The sequence below is a fragment of the Saccoglossus kowalevskii genome, chromosome 16, assembly GCF_978046115.1.
Source record: "Saccoglossus kowalevskii chromosome 16, keSacKowa6.1, whole genome shotgun sequence".
Classification (NCBI taxonomy): Eukaryota; Metazoa; Hemichordata; class Enteropneusta; family Harrimaniidae; genus Saccoglossus; species Saccoglossus kowalevskii.
In genome coordinates this window covers 29862843-29881655 of record NC_140656.1, presented here as the reverse complement: position 1 = coordinate 29881655, position 18813 = coordinate 29862843, and the positions used below count along the sequence as shown (strand labels likewise).

The following is an 18813-nucleotide window of genomic DNA, read 5'->3' as shown; positions in this document are numbered from 1 at the left end:
GAAGCATGGTTTAGAAGCTAATTTTTTTAAAATCACTTTTGACCAAAAAAGCACATTTTTGTGCATATTTCAAACTACAATGTCCGTAAAAATAAAATACTAACAAAACTTTAAAATTCATACAATAAGCTTTCCGAAAATATATAGTTTTGTGGACAAGGAAAGTCATCTTGGTTTCCTAATTAACTAATTAAAATACCTGTCAGATAAACTGCATCTCTACCTTAAAAAAAAAATGCCTTGTCCAGCATCCACATACATTTGCTAGGCACTGATTCCCCACTGAATTCTTTGTTTTTATTTATCAGAATAATCCACCGGAACCAGTAACTGGCTGTCCCAGTGAGTATGTAGAACTTGCTAAGCAGCTGTGGAAGGATAAATTAAGTCCTGAGAATTCCAACATATTTACTGTGGAAATGCAGAATATTGTTCCATTTGGTGAGAACTTTTTTGTTTTCTAATTGTTTTTGAATGTTAAATAATGATAGTGATACTTTTATAAAACACAAAGCCACCAACTGTTCTTTTGTATCCTGGAATCTGGGAACCATACAGCTCGACTCATGTAGGCTCACATTAGCTAAGTGCCAAACTTTCTTTACTAGAATGTCCTCCCACTTTTCCTCCCATTTTTGAGATTGATATTTTGATTACTGTGTTCAGCTGCTTGAATTCTGCCAAGTTACCCAGGCTCCAATTGAGCACCTTAAAATGGTTTGTCCTGTGCTGTAATGAAACATTGCCTGGAAAACTGTGGGATGACTGAACGTTATAAATAATAATAAGGAGAGGGGTACACTGACTTGTATGTTATTCTTTATTTAGATATCATATCCTAGTCTGTTCAAATTTGACCTCTCACATGGTTGGATAAATATTAATAATAAAAATTGATTTAAATGATTTGTGGTACATGAATGCTATAAAACAATTACTAATTTGCATAATTAATCAATTTCCCACTATTATCTAAAAAATAAACAATTATTTCATTTCAACAAGACTGGGTAGACAAGTGCCCGGGGAAAGCTAAAGACCTGATTAGTTTTTAATTGAAATTCAAGCATACGAATTAATGAGATTGATTTGGCATGTACCACTTTTTGTGATAGGTTGAGTGGTTGCCATGGAAATGAGCAGAGTTCTATTTTTTTATAAATATATTCCATGTATTGTTTTACTTGAAGTTTGTCTTTAAATATTTAAGAAGATGCTTTGATATTTGTTAAATGGATGATATTTTATTGTTTTTCAGTGGAATGCAAAGCCAGATTTTCTACTAGTAAATGTACAGCAGATACCCCACTACAGTTACAAGTATATCTCAGGTGTGAATATGAATCATAAGTTTTGACAATTTCACAATTATTCCAAGTAACATAAAAGGTCCTAAAAGCATACTCAGCACAATATATGCATCTCCATTGTATTCACACATCTATTTTAATGAACAAGTCATGATTGTCCTGCACCTAACATTTCTTCACCTTTTGATAGTTTACAAATTAGGTTGCAGTTCGAAAAAAGAAATAAATAAAGATACTTTCGTGTTTTTTTATCGCCCATGTTATTTATGCTTCAAAGTCGCTACCTATTTTCTGTCATTAATTTTAAATCAAATACACTTCATGCAATCTTGTTCCTCAATTTTGCATAAAAATGTAAATTATTCTTCTAGAGAAACAGGTAGAACTGTTATGAAAGGACTGCAGGAGCATGTTGTACTATTCCGTGAAGATAACTTGAATATAAAAGAATTAATAAAATAAAGTCTTTTATTGTTTCAACATAAACTTGATCTCTCACAAGTCTACTAAAACACATTGTAACCCAGCTATATGATTTACATGTATACTTACAGGGCGTCCTGTCAGTTTCCGATCCGGTTTTCTAAACTCTGCGTTCTTCTCAACAACCATGCCTATAATGATTACTGTACTCTGGTTGATGGCCACACAGTGGGTGGTGATGGAGAAGCATCATATAGCAGTTGCCATGGAGATCTGTATCTCACACCTGGTCAGATCAAGATGTATGCGTTTGAGTTTGTTGCTGAACCTGTAGATGTTGGCAAAAAAATAGAGGTGAGTTCCTGAGAGTCACAGAAAATCATACATGGATATATTGACTTACCAGTAGTAACTGTTCTGGAATTTAGTAAAACGAAAATCACATTTTATAAAAAAATAAGTGCAAAAATGAAGAAGATCAGAATTAACACCAGTTCAGTTTGTGCTTTCAGAAGCTGTAAAGCCACGTACAATTTTAATTTGTCCTTGAATGCCTGCCCTTCATTGACCACCACAGTGATTCAACTTAATTTTTAGAATTAAATTGTGACTTGAGATTTCTACAAATTGAGTCCAGTTAGAGAGAGCACACTTACCAAGTTTCTTCAATATCATAAAACCAATATAATAAAACAAATATGGTTATTTGCAGATTACCTCTATAGCATTAAGTCTTGGAAATGAAGATAATTGCTGTGCAATACTACGCTGGGTTGGAGCTGGTGGAGATTCTGCTTCATTAACAAATGTACAAGAACAAGTGCAGATGAAACGTGGTCCACCTAAACCAAATGAATATGATTGGAGCAATATCACACTGGATCCAAGCATAAGGTAGCTACCATCTACAATTTTTGATTTACTTGTACTTGAGGCATATTTTGATGTTGATGTTGAATTTATTGAAACATGGTTTCAACTTCAATTGAGGGTCCCAGACCAATAAAGATACTTGATTGGGTGTTCTCAGTATATTTTGCTGATTTTAAAATCTTGATTAACACATTCTATTGGCTTTTTCAGTATTATTCCCAGATGTTCAAATTTGGATATTCAATTGGATCACAACCCGCCATCATTAATGAATGAATTTTATTATGCCAAAGTCATTATCACAAATAATGAAGACTTAGAAATTCAGAATTTATGGTAAGTTTTAAAACTATAACTTCTATTGCAGTTTAAATGACTTATTACTTTTCTGAGAATTGCAATTGTTAAAATTGAAATTATTTGTATTACCTGGTGTGTTTAATGGTTTAATTTGATTATAAATCTCTATTTTGGCTTCTACCTGTATCTTGGATATGCCTTGTCCAAGCACATTCAAGTCCCACATACTTGGATTTAAAATGGCCGTCTGGCTTATCATTTATCAAAGTCAAGCATCTCTCTATGCTAGAACCCTAGTAAAATGTTTACTGTTACTCTCTAGAATCCCAATAAAATGTTAACTATGACTTTCCAGGGTCCCAGTGATATGTTCACTGTGACTCCCTAGGACCCTAATGAAAGGTACACTGTGACTCCCTAGGACCCTAGTGAAAGGTACACTGTGACTCCCTAGGACCCCAGCGAATTGTTAATGGATACAAAATTTGCATAAATTATTCTCCCGCAAATGAAATCAGTTCATCGTATACTCTTAGCTTCTTAAAGACAGAGAGATTCACTCTCACAATATTTCTTACAACAAAAATGATACAGTATTCTGTTCAGTGGAGTCAAATCAGTGGATAATATAGTACTTAACATATATACATTGTTTTTTTCACAGTATGCAGATAGGGTTGAAAGAAGGCCAAGAGAATACATTAGAGCAGTCAAGTAAGTTTGAGAAAAGTATGATTCAATCCATTGAACATTGTTACAGTACAAAATATATACCTATTGTAAGTATTTTGTCAACAATTGTCAACAAGTAATCTTAGTACAAACAAAAATAAAAACGGCATCATCACATCATTTTTCAATTTTCCCTAGGTCGAGAAAAAAACAAACATTATTAGCTTTCAGTGCTGTTAAAAGTTTAAGTTATTTACTACTCTGACTGTAACACATTCAACTGTTTGACAAATAAATACAAGAAAAATACTTAGAACAAAATGATAATAATGAACTTGATGTTTTCCCATGATCTGATCTGACTGTACAATTAAAAAACAAGCTTAAAACACTATTTATTAATGAATTGTTCATTGGCATGAAGGCGAGTTTCCTAAACATACCAAGAAAATAGTTGCACCTGTGTAGCTACTACTATTGTAAACTGTCTGCTCTGTGAAATCTTTGTCTTGTCCATTGTTATGTATGTATAGTGTGGCTTTCTTGAACCATTTGAATGCTCAAATCAGCATTTGTCACCACTTGCATAACATTTTTAATGATTTGATTCAAGACCTGGAAGCAATGGAGAATTTTGTCTGTTTGATCCAAAATTAATAGAGAAATTTGGTTTAAAATTTGTAAAATTTTGGTGCGAAAAATGATTGCATTCAAAATGATTAAATAAGTTTATCAGTATTAGTTATACCTATGTCTTGCTTATTTGGTGTTTATTGTGAGTGCCCCACCCCTTTGCTGCTCAGTAGTTGTATTTCTCGATCTACAATACTTCCATTGTGAAAACAACAAATTTTTATTGAGAACTAAACTTTTTTAAAAGGTGAAAGGCGTAAGCTGCTCACACTTCTGTTAAAGTTTATCATTATTATATACTAATTGTATAGTAAGTGACCAAGAAGAGGTTAGATATAATTGTTTGTTATTTTCTGTTAAGTTATGGGGTCTGCCTAGAACAGAGCCCCTATCCCTATGCACTTTAAACCATTTCTTTTACATATTTAGACATCATTTTCTTAGAGACACACACAACTGCTTCAGTTTACTTTTTTTGCTGAAAATACAATTTTTTTGTAGCATGTTTAATGTTTTTTTATAGATGTTTTTTTGATAAAATGGACAATACAGTCTTCTACATCCAGGAGACAATATTTCCACCATGAGAGCATGTCAGTCTAGTTTGAGAGCATCAGCACTTTTTGCTTTTCACATATTTGATATTTATTCTTTTAGTTATTTATGTTTGCATGGTTTGTGTTTATAGCCCAGGTTTTCTTAGACGAAGCTACAATTGGAATTCCAGGTCCTTCCAGAATTAAGAATGTTGAATTGGGATCATTGCCAGCTAAGGAAAAGGTACGGGATATGCTGTTATCATCATAGGTTAAAAATGATGTCACTGATATACATGAATGTTCTTAATCTGATTGCATGGATGGTTTAGATGAATTGATGAAGTGGTGTAAATGAATTGATGACAAGGTGTAGATGAATTGATGACATGGTGTAGATGAATTGATGAGAAGGTGGAGATGAATTGATGACGTGTAGATGAATTGATGACATGGTGTAGATGAATTGATGACATGGTGTAGATGAATTGATGACATGGTGTAGATGAATTGATGAGAAGGTGGAGATGAATTGATGACATTGTGTAGATGAATTGATGAGAAGGTGGAGATGAATTGATGACGTGTAGATGAATTGATGACATGGTGTAGATGAATTGATGACATGGTGTAGATGAATTGATGACATGGTGTAGATGAATTGATGAGAAGGTGGAGATGAATTGATGACATGGTGTAGATGAATTGATGACATGGTGTAGATGAATTGATGACATGGTGTAGATGAATTGATGACATTGTGTAGATGAATTGATGAGAAGGTGGAGATGAATTGATGACATGGTGTAGATGAATTGATGAGAAGGTGGAGATGAATTGATGACATGGTGTAGATGAATTGATGAGAAGGTGGAGATGAATTGATGACATGGTGTAGATGAATTGATGACATGGTATAGATGAATTGATGAGAAGGTGGAGATGAATTGATGACATGTGTAGATGAATTGATGAGAAGGTGGAGATGAATTGATGACATGGTGTAGATGAATTGATGAGAAGGTGGAGATGAATTGATGACATGGTGTAGATGAATTGATGACATGGTGTAGATGAATTGATGACATGGTGTAGATGGATTGATGACATGGTGTAGATGAATTGATGACATGGTGTAGATGAATTGATGACATGGTGTAGATGAATTGATGACATGGTGTAGATGAATTGATGACATGGTGTAGATGAATTGATGAGAAGGTGGAGATGAATTGATGACATGGTGTAGATGAATTGATGAGAAGGTGGAGATGAATTGATGACATGTGTAGATGAATTGATGAGAAGGTGGAGATGAATTGATGACATGGTGTAGATGAATTGATGAGAAGGTGGAGATGAATTGATGACATGGTGTAGATGAATTGATGACATGGTGTAGATGAATTGATGACATGGTGTAGATGAATTGATGACATTGTGTAGATGAATTGATGAGAAGGTGTAGATGAATTGATGACATGGTGTAGATGAATTGATGAGAAGGTGGAGATGAATTGATGACATGGTGTAGATGAATTGATGAGAAGGTGGAGATGAATTGATGACATGGTGTAGATGAATTGATGACATGGTGTAGATGAATTGATGACATGGTGTAGATGGATTGATGACATGGTGTAGATGAATTGATGACATGGTGTAGATGAATTGATGACATGGTGTAGATGAATTGATGACATGGTGTAGATGAATTGATGACATGGTGTAGATGAATTGATGAGAAGGTGGAGATGAATTGATGACATGGTGTAGATGAATTGATGAGAAGGTGGAGATGAATTGATGACATGGTGTAGATGAATTGATGACATGGTGTAGATGAATTGATGACATGGTGTAGATGAATTGATGACATGGTATAGATGAATTGATGACATGGTGTAGATGAATTGATGACATGGTGTAGATGAATTGATGAGAAGGTGGAGATGAATTGATGACGTGTAGATGAATTGATGACATGGTGTAGATGAATTGATGAGAAGGTGGAGATGAATTGATGACATTGTGTAGATGAATTGATGAGAAGGTGGAGATGAATTGATGACGTGTAGATGAATTGATGACATTGTGTAGATAAATTGATTAGAAGGTGGAGATGAATTGATGACATGGTGTAGATGAATTGATGACATGGTGTAGATGAATTGATGACATGGTGTAGATGAATTGATGACATGGTGTAGATGAATTGATGACATGGTGTAGATGAATTGATGACATGGTGTAGATGAATTGATGACATTGTGTAGATAAATTGATTAGAAGGTGGAGATGAATTGATGACATGGTGTAGATGAATTGATGAGAAGGTGGAGATGAATTGATGACATGGTGTAGATGAATTGATGACATAGTTTAGATGAATTGATGACATGGTGTAGATGGATTGATGACATGGTGTAGATGAATTGATGACATGGTGTAGATGGATTGATGACATGGTGTAGATGAATTGATGACATGGTATAGATGAATTGATGAGAAGGTGGAGATGAATTGATGACATTGTGTAGATGAATTGATGAGAAGGTGGAGATGAATTGATGACATGGTGTAGATGAATTGATGAGAAGGTGGAGATGAATTGATGACATGGTGTAGATGAATTGATGACATGGTGTAGATGGATTGATGACATGGTGTAGATGAATTGATGACATGGTGTAGATGAATTGATGACATGGTGTAGATGGATTGATGACATGGTGTAGATGAATTGATGACGTGGTATAGATGTATTGATGACATGGTGTAGATGGATTGATGACATGGTGTAGATGAATTGATGACATGGTGTAGATGAATTGATGAGAAGGTGGAGATGAATTGATGACATGGTGTAGATGAATTGATGACATGGTGTAGATGAATTGATGACATGGTGTAGATGAATTGATGACATGGTGTAGATGAATTGATGAGAAGGTGGAGATGAATTGATGACGTGTAGATGAATTGATGACATGGTGTAGATGAATTGATGACATGGTGTAGATGAATTGATGACATGGTATAGATGAATTGATGACATGGTGTAGATGAATTGATGACATGGTGTAGATGAATTGATGAGAAGGTGGAGATGAATTGATGACATGGTGTAGATGAATTGATGACATGGTGTAGATGAATTGATGACATGGTGTAGATGAATTGATGACATGGTGTAGATGAATTGATGACATGGTGTAGATGAATTGATGACATGGTGTAGATGAATTGATGACATTGTGTAGATAAATTGATTAGAAGGTGGAGATGAATTGATGACATGGTGTAGATGAATTGATGAGAAGGTGGAGATGAATTGATGACATGTGTAGATGAATTGATGACATGTGTAGATGAATTGATGAGAAGGTGGAGATGAATTGATGACATGGTGTAGATGAATTGATGACATGGTTTAGATGAATTGATGACATGGTGTAGATGGATTGATGACATGGTGTAGATGAATTGATGACATGGTGTAGATGGATTGATGACATGGTGTAGATGAATTGATGACATGGTATAGATGAATTGATGAGAAGGTGGAGATGAATTGATGACATTGTGTAGATGAATTGATGAGAAGGTGGAGATGAATTGATGACATGGTGTAGATGAATTGATGAGAAGGTGGAGATGAATTGATGACATGGTGTAGATGAATTGATGACATGGTGTAGATGGATTGATGACATGGTGTAGATGAATTGATGACATGGTGTAGATGAATTGATGACATGGTGTAGATGGATTGATGACATGGTGTAGATGAATTGATGACGTGGTATAGATGTATTGATGACATGGTGTAGATGGATTGATGACATGGTGTAGATGAATTGATGACATGGTGGAGATGAATTGATGACATGGTGTAGATGAATTGATGACATGGTGTAGATGAATTGATGACATGGTGTAGATGAATTGATGACATGGTGTAGATGAATTGATGACATGGTGTAGATGAATTGATGACATGGTGTAGATGAATTGATGACATGGTGTAGATGAATTGATGACATGGTGTAGATGAATTGATGAGAAGGTGGAGATGAATTGATGACATGGTGTAGATGAATTGATGACATGGTGTAGATGAATTGATGACAAGGTGTAAATGAATCAATTACAAGGTGTAAATGAATTGATGTCATGACGATGATTTGATGACGTGTCGATGAATTGATGTCGTCTCGATGAATTGATGACGAGGTGTAGATGAATTGATGACGTGGTGTAGATGAATTGATGACAAGGTGTAGATGAATCAATTACAAGGTGTAAATGAATTGATGACATGTCGATGAATTGATGTCGTGTCGATGAATTGATGATGTGGTGTAGATGAATTTATGACATTGTGTAGATGAATTGATGACATGGATTATATGAATTGATGACAAGGTGTAGATGAATTGATGACATAGTTTAGATGAATTGATGACATGGTGTAGATGGATTGATGACATGGTGTAGATGAATTGATGACATGGTGTAGATGGATTGATGACATGGTGTAGATGAATTGATGACATGGTATAGATGAATTGATGACATGGTGTAGATGAATTGATGTCATGGTGTAGATGAATTGATGACATAGTTTAGATGAATTGATGACATGGTGTAGATGGATTGATGACATGGTGTAGATGAATTGATGACATGGTGTAGATGGATTGATGACATGGTGTAGATGAATTGATGACATAGTTTAGATGAATTGATGACATGGTGTAGATGAATTGATGACATGGTATAGATGAATTGATGAGAAGGTGGAGATGAATTGATGACATGTGTAGATGAATTGATGAGAAGGTGGAGATGAATTGATGACATGGTGTAGATGAATTGATGAGAAGGTGGAGATGAATTGATGACATGTGTAGATGAATTGATGAGAAGGTGGAGATGAATTGATGACATGGTGTAGATGAATTGATGAGAAGGTGGAGATGAATTGATGACATTGTGTAGATGAATTGATGACATGGTGGAGATGAATTGATGACATGGTGTAGATGAATTGATGACATGGTGTAGATGAATTGATGAGAAGGTGGAGATGAATTGATGACATGGTGTAGATGAATTGATGACATGTGTAGATGAATTGATGAGAAGGTGGAGATGAATTGATGACATGGTGTAGATGAATTGATGAGAAGGTGGAGATGAATTGATGACATGGTGTAGATGAATTGATGACATGGTGTAGATGAATTGATGACATGGTGTAGATGAATTGATGACATGGTATAGATGAATTGATGACATGGTGTAGATGAATTGATGACATGGTGTAGATGAATTGATGAGAAGGTGGAGATGAATTGATGACGTGTAGATGAATTGATGACATGGTGTAGATGAATTGATGAGAAGGTGGAGATGAATTGATGACATTGTGTAGATGAATTGATGAGAAGGTGGAGATGAATTGATGACGTGTAGATGAATTGATGACATTGTGTAGATAAATTGATTAGAAGGTGGAGATGAATTGATGACATGGTGTAGATGAATTGATGACATGGTGTAGATGAATTGATGACATGGTGTAGATGAATTGATGACATGGTGTAGATGAATTGATGACATGGTGTAGATGAATTGATGACATGGTGTAGATGAATTGATGACATTGTGTAGATAAATTGATTAGAAGGTGGAGATGAATTGATGACATGGTGTAGATGAATTGATGAGAAGGTGGAGATGAATTGATGACATGGTGTAGATGAATTGATGACATAGTTTAGATGAATTGATGACATGGTGTAGATGGATTGATGACATGGTGTAGATGAATTGATGACATGGTGTAGATGGATTGATGACATGGTGTAGATGAATTGATGACATGGTGTAGATGAATTGATGACATGGTGTAGATGAATTGATGAGAAGGTGGAGATGAATTGATGACATTGTGTAGATGAATTGATGAGAAGGTGGAGATGAATTGATGACATGGTGTAGATGAATTGATGACATGGTGTAGATGAATTGATGACATGGTGTAGATGGATTGATGACATGGTGTAGATGAATTGATGACATGGTGTAGATGAATTGATGACATGGTGTAGATGGATTGATGACATGGTGTAGATGAATTGATGACGTGGTATAGATGTATTGATGACATGGTGTAGATGGATTGATGACATGGTGTAGATGAATTGATGACATGGTGTAGATGAATTGATGACATGGTGTAGATGAATTGATGACATGGTGTAGATGAATTGATGACATGGTGTAGATGAATTGATGACATGGTGTAGATGAATTGATGACATGGTGTAGATGAATTGATGACATGGTGTAGATGAATTGATGAGAAGGTGGAGATGAATTGATGACATGGTGTAGATGAATTGATGACATGGTGTAGATGAATTGATGACAAGGTGTAAATGAATCAATTACAAGGTGTAAATGAATTGATGTCATGACGATGATTTGATGACGTGTCGATGAATTGATGTCGTCTCGATGAATTGATGACGAGGTGTAGATGAATTGATGACGTGGTGTAGATGAATTGATGACAAGGTGTAGATGAATCAATTACAAGGTGTAAATGAATTGATGACATGTCGATGAATTGATGTCGTGTCGATGAATTGATGATGTGGTGTAGATGAATTTATGACATTGTGTAGATGAATTGATGACATGGATTATATGAATTGATGACAAGGTGTAGATGAATTGATGACATAGTTTAGATGAATTGATGACATGGTGTAGATGGATTGATGACATGGTGTAGATGAATTGATGACATGGTGTAGATGGATTGATGACATGGTGTAGATGAATTGATGACATGGTATAGATGAATTGATGACATGGTGTAGATGAATTGATGTCATGGTGTAGATGAATTGATGACATAGTTTAGATGAATTGATGACATGGTGTAGATGGATTGATGACATGGTGTAGATGAATTGATGACATGGTGTAGATGGATTGATGACATGGTGTAGATGAATTGATGACATAGTTTAGATGAATTGATGACATGGTGTAGATGGATTGATGACATGGTGTAGATGAATTGATGACATGGTGTAGATGGATTGATGACATGGTGTACATGAATTGATGACATGGTATAGATGAATTGATGACATGGTGTAGATGGATTGATGACATGGTGTAGATGAATTGATGACATGGTATAGATGGATTGATGACATGGTGTAGATGAATTGATGACGTGGTATAGATGAATTGATGACATGGTGTAGATGGATTGATGACATGGTGTAGATGGATTGATGACATGGTGTAGATGAATTGATGACATGGTGTAGATGGATTGATGACATGGTGTAGATGAATTGATGACATGGTGTAGATGTATTGATGACATGGTGTAGATGAATTGATGACATGGTGTAGATGAATTGATGACATGGTGTAGATGAATTGATGACATGGTGTAGATGAATTGATGACATGGTGTAGATGAATTGATGACATGGTGTAGATGAATTGATGACATGGTGTAGATGAATTGATGACGTGTAGATGTATTGATGACATGGTGTAGATGAATTGATGACGTGGTGTAGATGAATTGATGACATGGTGTAGATGAATTGATGACATGTGTAGATGAATTGATGACATGGTGTAGATGAATTGATGACATGGTGTAGATGAATTGATGACGTGGTGTAGATGAATTGATGACGTGGTGTAGATGAATTGATGACATGGTGTAGATGGATTGATGACATGGTGTAGATGAATTGATGACATGGTGTAGATGAATTGATGACATGGTGTAGATGGATTGATGACATGGTGTAGATGAATTGATGACATGGTGTAGATGAATTGATGACATGGTGTAGATGAATTGATGACATGGTGTAGATGAATTGATGACATGGTGTAGATGAATTGATGACATGGTGTAGATGAATTGATGACATGGTGTAGATGTATTGATGACATGGTGTAGATGAATTGATGACATTGTGTGGATGAATTGATGACATGGTGTAGATGAATTGATGACATGGTGTGGATGAATTGATGACATGGTGTAGATGAATTGATGACATGGTGTAGATGAATTGATGACATGGTGTAGATGAATTGATGACATGGTGTAGATGAATTGATGACATGGTGTAGATGAATTGATGACGTGGTGTAGATGAATTGATGACGTGGTGTAGATGAATTGATGACATGGTGTAGATGAATTGATGACATGTGTAGATGAATTGATGACATGTGTAGATGAATTGATGACATGGTGTAGATGAATTGATGACATGGTGTAGATGAATTGATGACATGGTGTAGATGAATTGATGACATGGTGTAGATGAATTGATGACGTGGTGTAGATGAATTGATGACATGGTGTAGATGGATTGATGACATGGTGTAGATGAATTGATGACATGGTGTAGATGAATTGATGACATGGTGTAGATGGATTGATGACATGGTGTAGATGAATTGATGACATGGTGTAGATGAATTGATGACATGGTGTAGATGAATTGATGACATGGTGTAGATGAATTGATGACATGGTGTAGATGAATTGATGACATGGTGTAGATGAATTGATGACATGGTGTAGATGAATTGATGACATGGTGTAGATGTATTGATGACATGGTGTAGATGAATTGATGACATGGTGTGGATGAATTGATGACATGGTGTAGATGAATTGATGACATGGTGTGGATGAATTGATGACATAGTGTAGAGGAATTGATGACATGGTGTAGATGAATTGATGACATGGTGTAGATGAATTGATGACATGGTGTAGATGAATTGATGACATGGTGTAGATGAATTGATGACATGGTGTAGATGAATTGATGACATGGTGTAGATGAATTGATGACATGGTGTAGATGAATTGATGACATGGTGTAGATGAATTGATGACATGGTGTAGATGAATTGATGACATGGTGTAGATGATGAAATAATTTTTGGATTTAATAATTTAATGACTTTTAGTGTTTAATTGTCTCAGAGTTATATAATTATCCAATTGTTTGATTGATTGTAATCTTGCTACTTTTACTTTCACTCCAGATTGAAAAGAAGTTATATGTCCGGTCACTACAGACCGGAAATCGCATTCTTGGAGTACGTACTATGTATGATATACAGGTTAACGTAACTCAAAATAAACTGAGTATGCCTGTCATATGTACGTGTTATCAGGTAAGATGTGATGGGTATGGTGACGGGTAGATTGATTCTTTGCATTGTAGTTGGTTGGTTGCAAAGATACACTGTGGATTCATGATACCAGTGTGCATTGGTTATTCCATTGCATCATAAATTAGACAAGTATGACATAGTGGTCTTAGCTTATGACAAATCAATCTTTTTTTCTGCTTCATGTATGTTTATCTGTTTGGTGCATGCAATGATACATTGTATAAATTTGTCTTGCAGGAAAAATCTGTGTCTGTCCAAACTGTGCTGCCATATGATCTGTCAATAAAGATGGCTTCATTGAAGGTAATATTTAATATACTTTCATGACTTGTTTAATTATCTCAGAATTTCATAATTCTTGAATTTATTCTATAATTTGCTTTTTCAGTTTGATGTTGTGGAGCATGTCCACTCTGATGAGCCATTTCTGTTATTAACCGATATCAAATGCACATCGCCCTGGCCAATCACCATAGAGAACAGTCAACTATTGTTGGTAAGTGTTTTTTGTTTAAATGAAGGCAGTTCCCACTCTGTGATGTCATCATTCTAGCCATCAACAATTTAGATATACTGGATAACTACTGCCAACATTCACTTGATAATAACTTTTTCTCTGAACCTTATGAATTGTATGGATCAATGGAGGATTTGCTTTGAAGGATGTGAATCATTTAATTTCTATTTCTGTTTGGCATGGGCTCCTTGTGACATGGACAACTTACAATAATTTGTTTACATGAAGCTGTGTGATTTCCTATTCTTACCAACATTTGTCTTTTCATAGTCTGATGAGGTGAAGTCTGTTGATGAAACATTACAGTCACAGTTGATATCAGGTATGTACTCTGCTAAGACTAAGAGATGGCACTTTTGAAAATGGGGAGGATAAAAGGGTTGTGAAGTAGTGTCAAATGTCTCATAAGTGTCAATCCTAAAAGTTCTGTTCTTCTATGAAATGCTAAGAATGCAGTCATTTATATCTGGTACTTGAGTACAGTGATTGGAAGTGTGAATAAGATACATTATTATACATCTTCTACAGAAAACAATAGAATTTGTTGTTTCGTAGAAAGCTAAATATTCACAGCACTTGTTCTAAAATGTATCAGCGAAAAATCAAAATTTTCACTTATACGAGGTAAACTACATCACCAACATTGAAAGGTTACACATTATAGACGTCACATTTGAATTCTTTCCTTTGTTTACATTGGACGTAGAAGTACTAAAGTGCATGATGGGAATAGAATCCAATCTCTTATGCATATGTTCGCACAGCGCAAAACATTTTTTGTTGTAATCTGGGCTCCATTCTCTCGATAAATTATTACATGTACTACAAGCAGGAACAGGATGTATAATAATTCCAGGTTATTACATGAATACCACAAAGTATGATCTCGAGCAGTATGGGTTGTATTGACCTCCATTATGTGTCAGTCGATACGATCACCATACTACCTTAGTGCACATTTTGCAGTATTGTTGTGAAAACCTCATAATGTATTTGTTTTATTTCAGTGTCGTTAAAACAAAATGAATGTGCAAGTGAATGTTACTGTCTTGTGGCACCAGTTCATCATCAACACACAACTGTTCCTATTGGACATTATTCTGTGCAGTGGAAAAGGTTATATTTTTATTCTTTCATTATATAAATATTTCACATTTACTTTTCCTTGAGCTAATCGTCAACATAAAATAGAAGAGTTTGTGAGCGTTGAGACTGTATGCTTGTAGTCATGTAGGCTTTGAATGTAATCGTGGGAATTATATTTCTTTAGTAATCTTGTAATCCCGTAAATCACCTTGTAGGTCATCATTGTAATTCTGTATTTCACATTTTTAATCACAGAAATAAAAATGGTTCATACCCGTAGTACTGTATATCATATTGTTGATGAATAAACATGTGTGATATGCAAACTCTGTTTTCACCTGTGCATTGTAATTTGTAGGACAAATTGTGAAGAAGAAGGTCTGCCAACTGTAGAGACAACATTAGCTCTACCTAGTATCACTGTAGAGACCATTCCACTATTCATAGAAACTAAGATTCCATCACATGGCCGAGTCAGGGACTCCTTACATGTCACGTATACTATATATAATAAGACACAGATGGTGCAAGAGGTGGAGGCTGGAATGGAGCCATCAGAAGCCTTTATGTTTTCTGGTCATAAGCAGGTATAGATCACTGTATTCCTAATTGTAACCATAGACTCTGACACTTTAATATCACAAAAAAATAAATATTTGAAAATTTTGGATGTAAAGGAAAATTGCAGAATGTAGTAGCAGTGCATACCAGTAATTAATTTGGGAGTCGGTCACATTTACTTTCATTGAATTTAGTTTCTGTAATCGTGATCAAATAATCATTAAGTGAAAGTGGTCGTGATATATGGCAGAAAGTAATCAATAGATGTGTCAAGGGCAGATTTCATGAAAGGCTCACAAGCACAGTGACATGTAACATGGTTCATGCTGAAATCGCATCACACAAGCAGTGTATCCAAATTAAGCGGGTATACCTCAATTTTCAATTAAATTCATGTTTGGTTAGCCAACTCAGGAACACTAGTAATACTTATCTTAAACTGATTCCTTGTTACAGGTTTGTTTTAGAATTCTACCAGTTAGTCAACAAGTACTGATGTATAACTTTTATCCACTGGTCCCCGGACATGTCAAGTTGCCAAGGTTACACATAAATATGCCACGTTATCCTGGTGTAGCAGATGATTTAGGAGGCAGGATGTTGCCAACACATATATTTATTAAGGTGAGGCATGCATTTATATCTCTTCCCACTATGACAGCTGTATGCAAGTGTTTATATAACTTTACAATGTAATACAGTAAAAAATATCTATAATTAATAAGTCATCCAAATTACATGATTTCATATAAATGACATCAAAATCTATCTGATCATGTTTTTGAATATACCTTGTTGAGAGTGAGTGCCACGAGACCTGTTTTCCATTTACTCCCATCATGTTTACTGTTTTCCAAATACCATGATTATTTATGTCAAAATTAGTGGCTGTTTTGTTCTCAATTAGATTTTGTCTTGAACTTCTATTAGAGAGCATGTGACTAGTTGAATGGAAGCATAAGAAATTGATATTGCTGCAAAACAGATTACATCAATCATATTCTCATAGTTTTCATGGAAACACATGTATTCTAAAGATTATGTGTTATCCTTCATCATGTTAATGATAAGCTTGTACAAAATTTTCTATTTTTGTTTTGTAACTCATGTAAATATGAACAATATTTTGAAAGGGTACTGTGGAATGAGCATTACTAGCAAGTCAAGATATGTAAACCTGAGTAATACCTATAAGATAACATACTACCTGAACTTCACAGTCACTTATCCAAAAAACAACATATCTGCTTTTTGTTTAGAGGAAAATCCAGAGATGCTGATGGCTAAATCATTCCAGTGTAAATTGTATGTGTAACATCATATCTTTACAACAACTTTGCCATTACTCAGCATAAGCTATTTGTCTTGTTTGTTGCAGCCACAAGGGAAAGAATTACATGAGTCTGCGTCTGGATGATACTTTAATCAATGATTGACTGAAACAGAAGATTTGTCATGCCATTATTGGTTCATATTTACCTTAAACCTGTAACGCAGTCATCATCAACAATTCTGGCATGGTTCCACTGATCCTGTGAATATTTAAGTCACCATGGACATGTTTTTCTATTATGAACAAAGTTTGTAAGCAGAGTGCAATATTGGTTTCTGAAATGAATAATAGTGAGAATTCTATTATATAAGTGAAATATATAAACATGAAGACCCTACATTGCAGCTTCAATGACAAACATGTTCATATATGTAGGTTTTATCAGCTTGTTTATCAGGTAGCCCTCTATAGTTTCAAGTGGGAAATATATTATAATCGTGTTTTAGATTGGGTATGAATAACTAAGAAGTATCTGGTCTATAATATTAATAGACTTTATAACTATTGCTAGAATATGCATCTTAAATTTCAGAACTACTGCTATATAAAACTTGAACTCTAAAAACTATTGAAATCACTGGATACTGTCTATGAATATGTATCATATGATTTAGTCTCTTCCAGATGATGTTATGATACATGTATATTTGATTTGGATAAATTTGTGTAACTATTGAATAAATTATACGATTCCAGATTCGTACTACTGTTTGTTCTTGTCAGAAGAATTCTTAAACAGATTAATTGATAAGAATGCAAGAAGAAAGTGGAACTGACAAGCACTGATTGTTTTCCTACTAAGATTAACTTATCTGATATAGTGACATATGCTGTAAAGGTAGTTTGGCTGTGTGGTTTATTGACGGTATTTATAGCACAAAATGGCCAAAATTGTTGGCATTTGTTTCTCAAGAGTGATATCTGGTCAGCTTTATATTTTGCATGTACCGGTATGTATGAAGCTTCATATGAAAAAAATTAAATAATTTTGATCAGTCATGTGGTCTGGCTGTCAATTTGAATTTTTTTCAAAAATAGATAAATGTAAAATTTGGTTTGTATCTATGTAATAAGTGCATAATAATCTTACAATCTCGTTATCTGATCGCAGATAACGTCCTATCACTTGACCTTAAAGGCACACATTGTCTAGTGTTGTTGTAGGAGGGGGCTTCTGTATAAAATCAACAAAGATGCTACCATTGTTTATTTTAGGAATTATAAACAATAATATAAGGTTATTACGAAGATACCTCAAAGATGCCGAAATCCAAAATGTTAAGACAGAATCACCAAACTTTTTTGTTTGGAGTC

The 18813-nt window shown here is 34.8% G+C and overlaps 1 protein-coding gene across 1 annotated transcript in view; it reads left to right on the top strand.

The window, feature by feature from the left end:
- LOC100366551 (trafficking protein particle complex subunit 11-like) overlaps positions 1 to 18498 on the top strand; it is a 44824-nt gene extending 26326 nt beyond the window's left edge. The window contains exons 16-30 of the mRNA XM_085491334.1: positions 309 to 441; positions 1259 to 1331; positions 1865 to 2087; positions 2446 to 2627; positions 2817 to 2942; positions 3571 to 3620; positions 4900 to 4991; positions 13871 to 14002; positions 14240 to 14305; positions 14391 to 14498; positions 14790 to 14841; positions 15527 to 15635; positions 15964 to 16192; positions 16623 to 16790; positions 17545 to 18498. Of these exons, the coding sequence (XP_085347460.1) occupies positions 309 to 441; positions 1259 to 1331; positions 1865 to 2087; positions 2446 to 2627; positions 2817 to 2942; positions 3571 to 3620; positions 4900 to 4991; positions 13871 to 14002; positions 14240 to 14305; positions 14391 to 14498; positions 14790 to 14841; positions 15527 to 15635; positions 15964 to 16192; positions 16623 to 16790; positions 17545 to 17583 (1782 nt within the window). The 3' untranslated portion in view covers positions 17584 to 18498. The remainder of the gene's footprint in view (positions 1 to 308; positions 442 to 1258; positions 1332 to 1864; positions 2088 to 2445; positions 2628 to 2816; positions 2943 to 3570; positions 3621 to 4899; positions 4992 to 13870; positions 14003 to 14239; positions 14306 to 14390; positions 14499 to 14789; positions 14842 to 15526; positions 15636 to 15963; positions 16193 to 16622; positions 16791 to 17544) is intronic.
- The last annotated feature ends 315 nt before the right edge of the window (positions 18499 to 18813 follow it).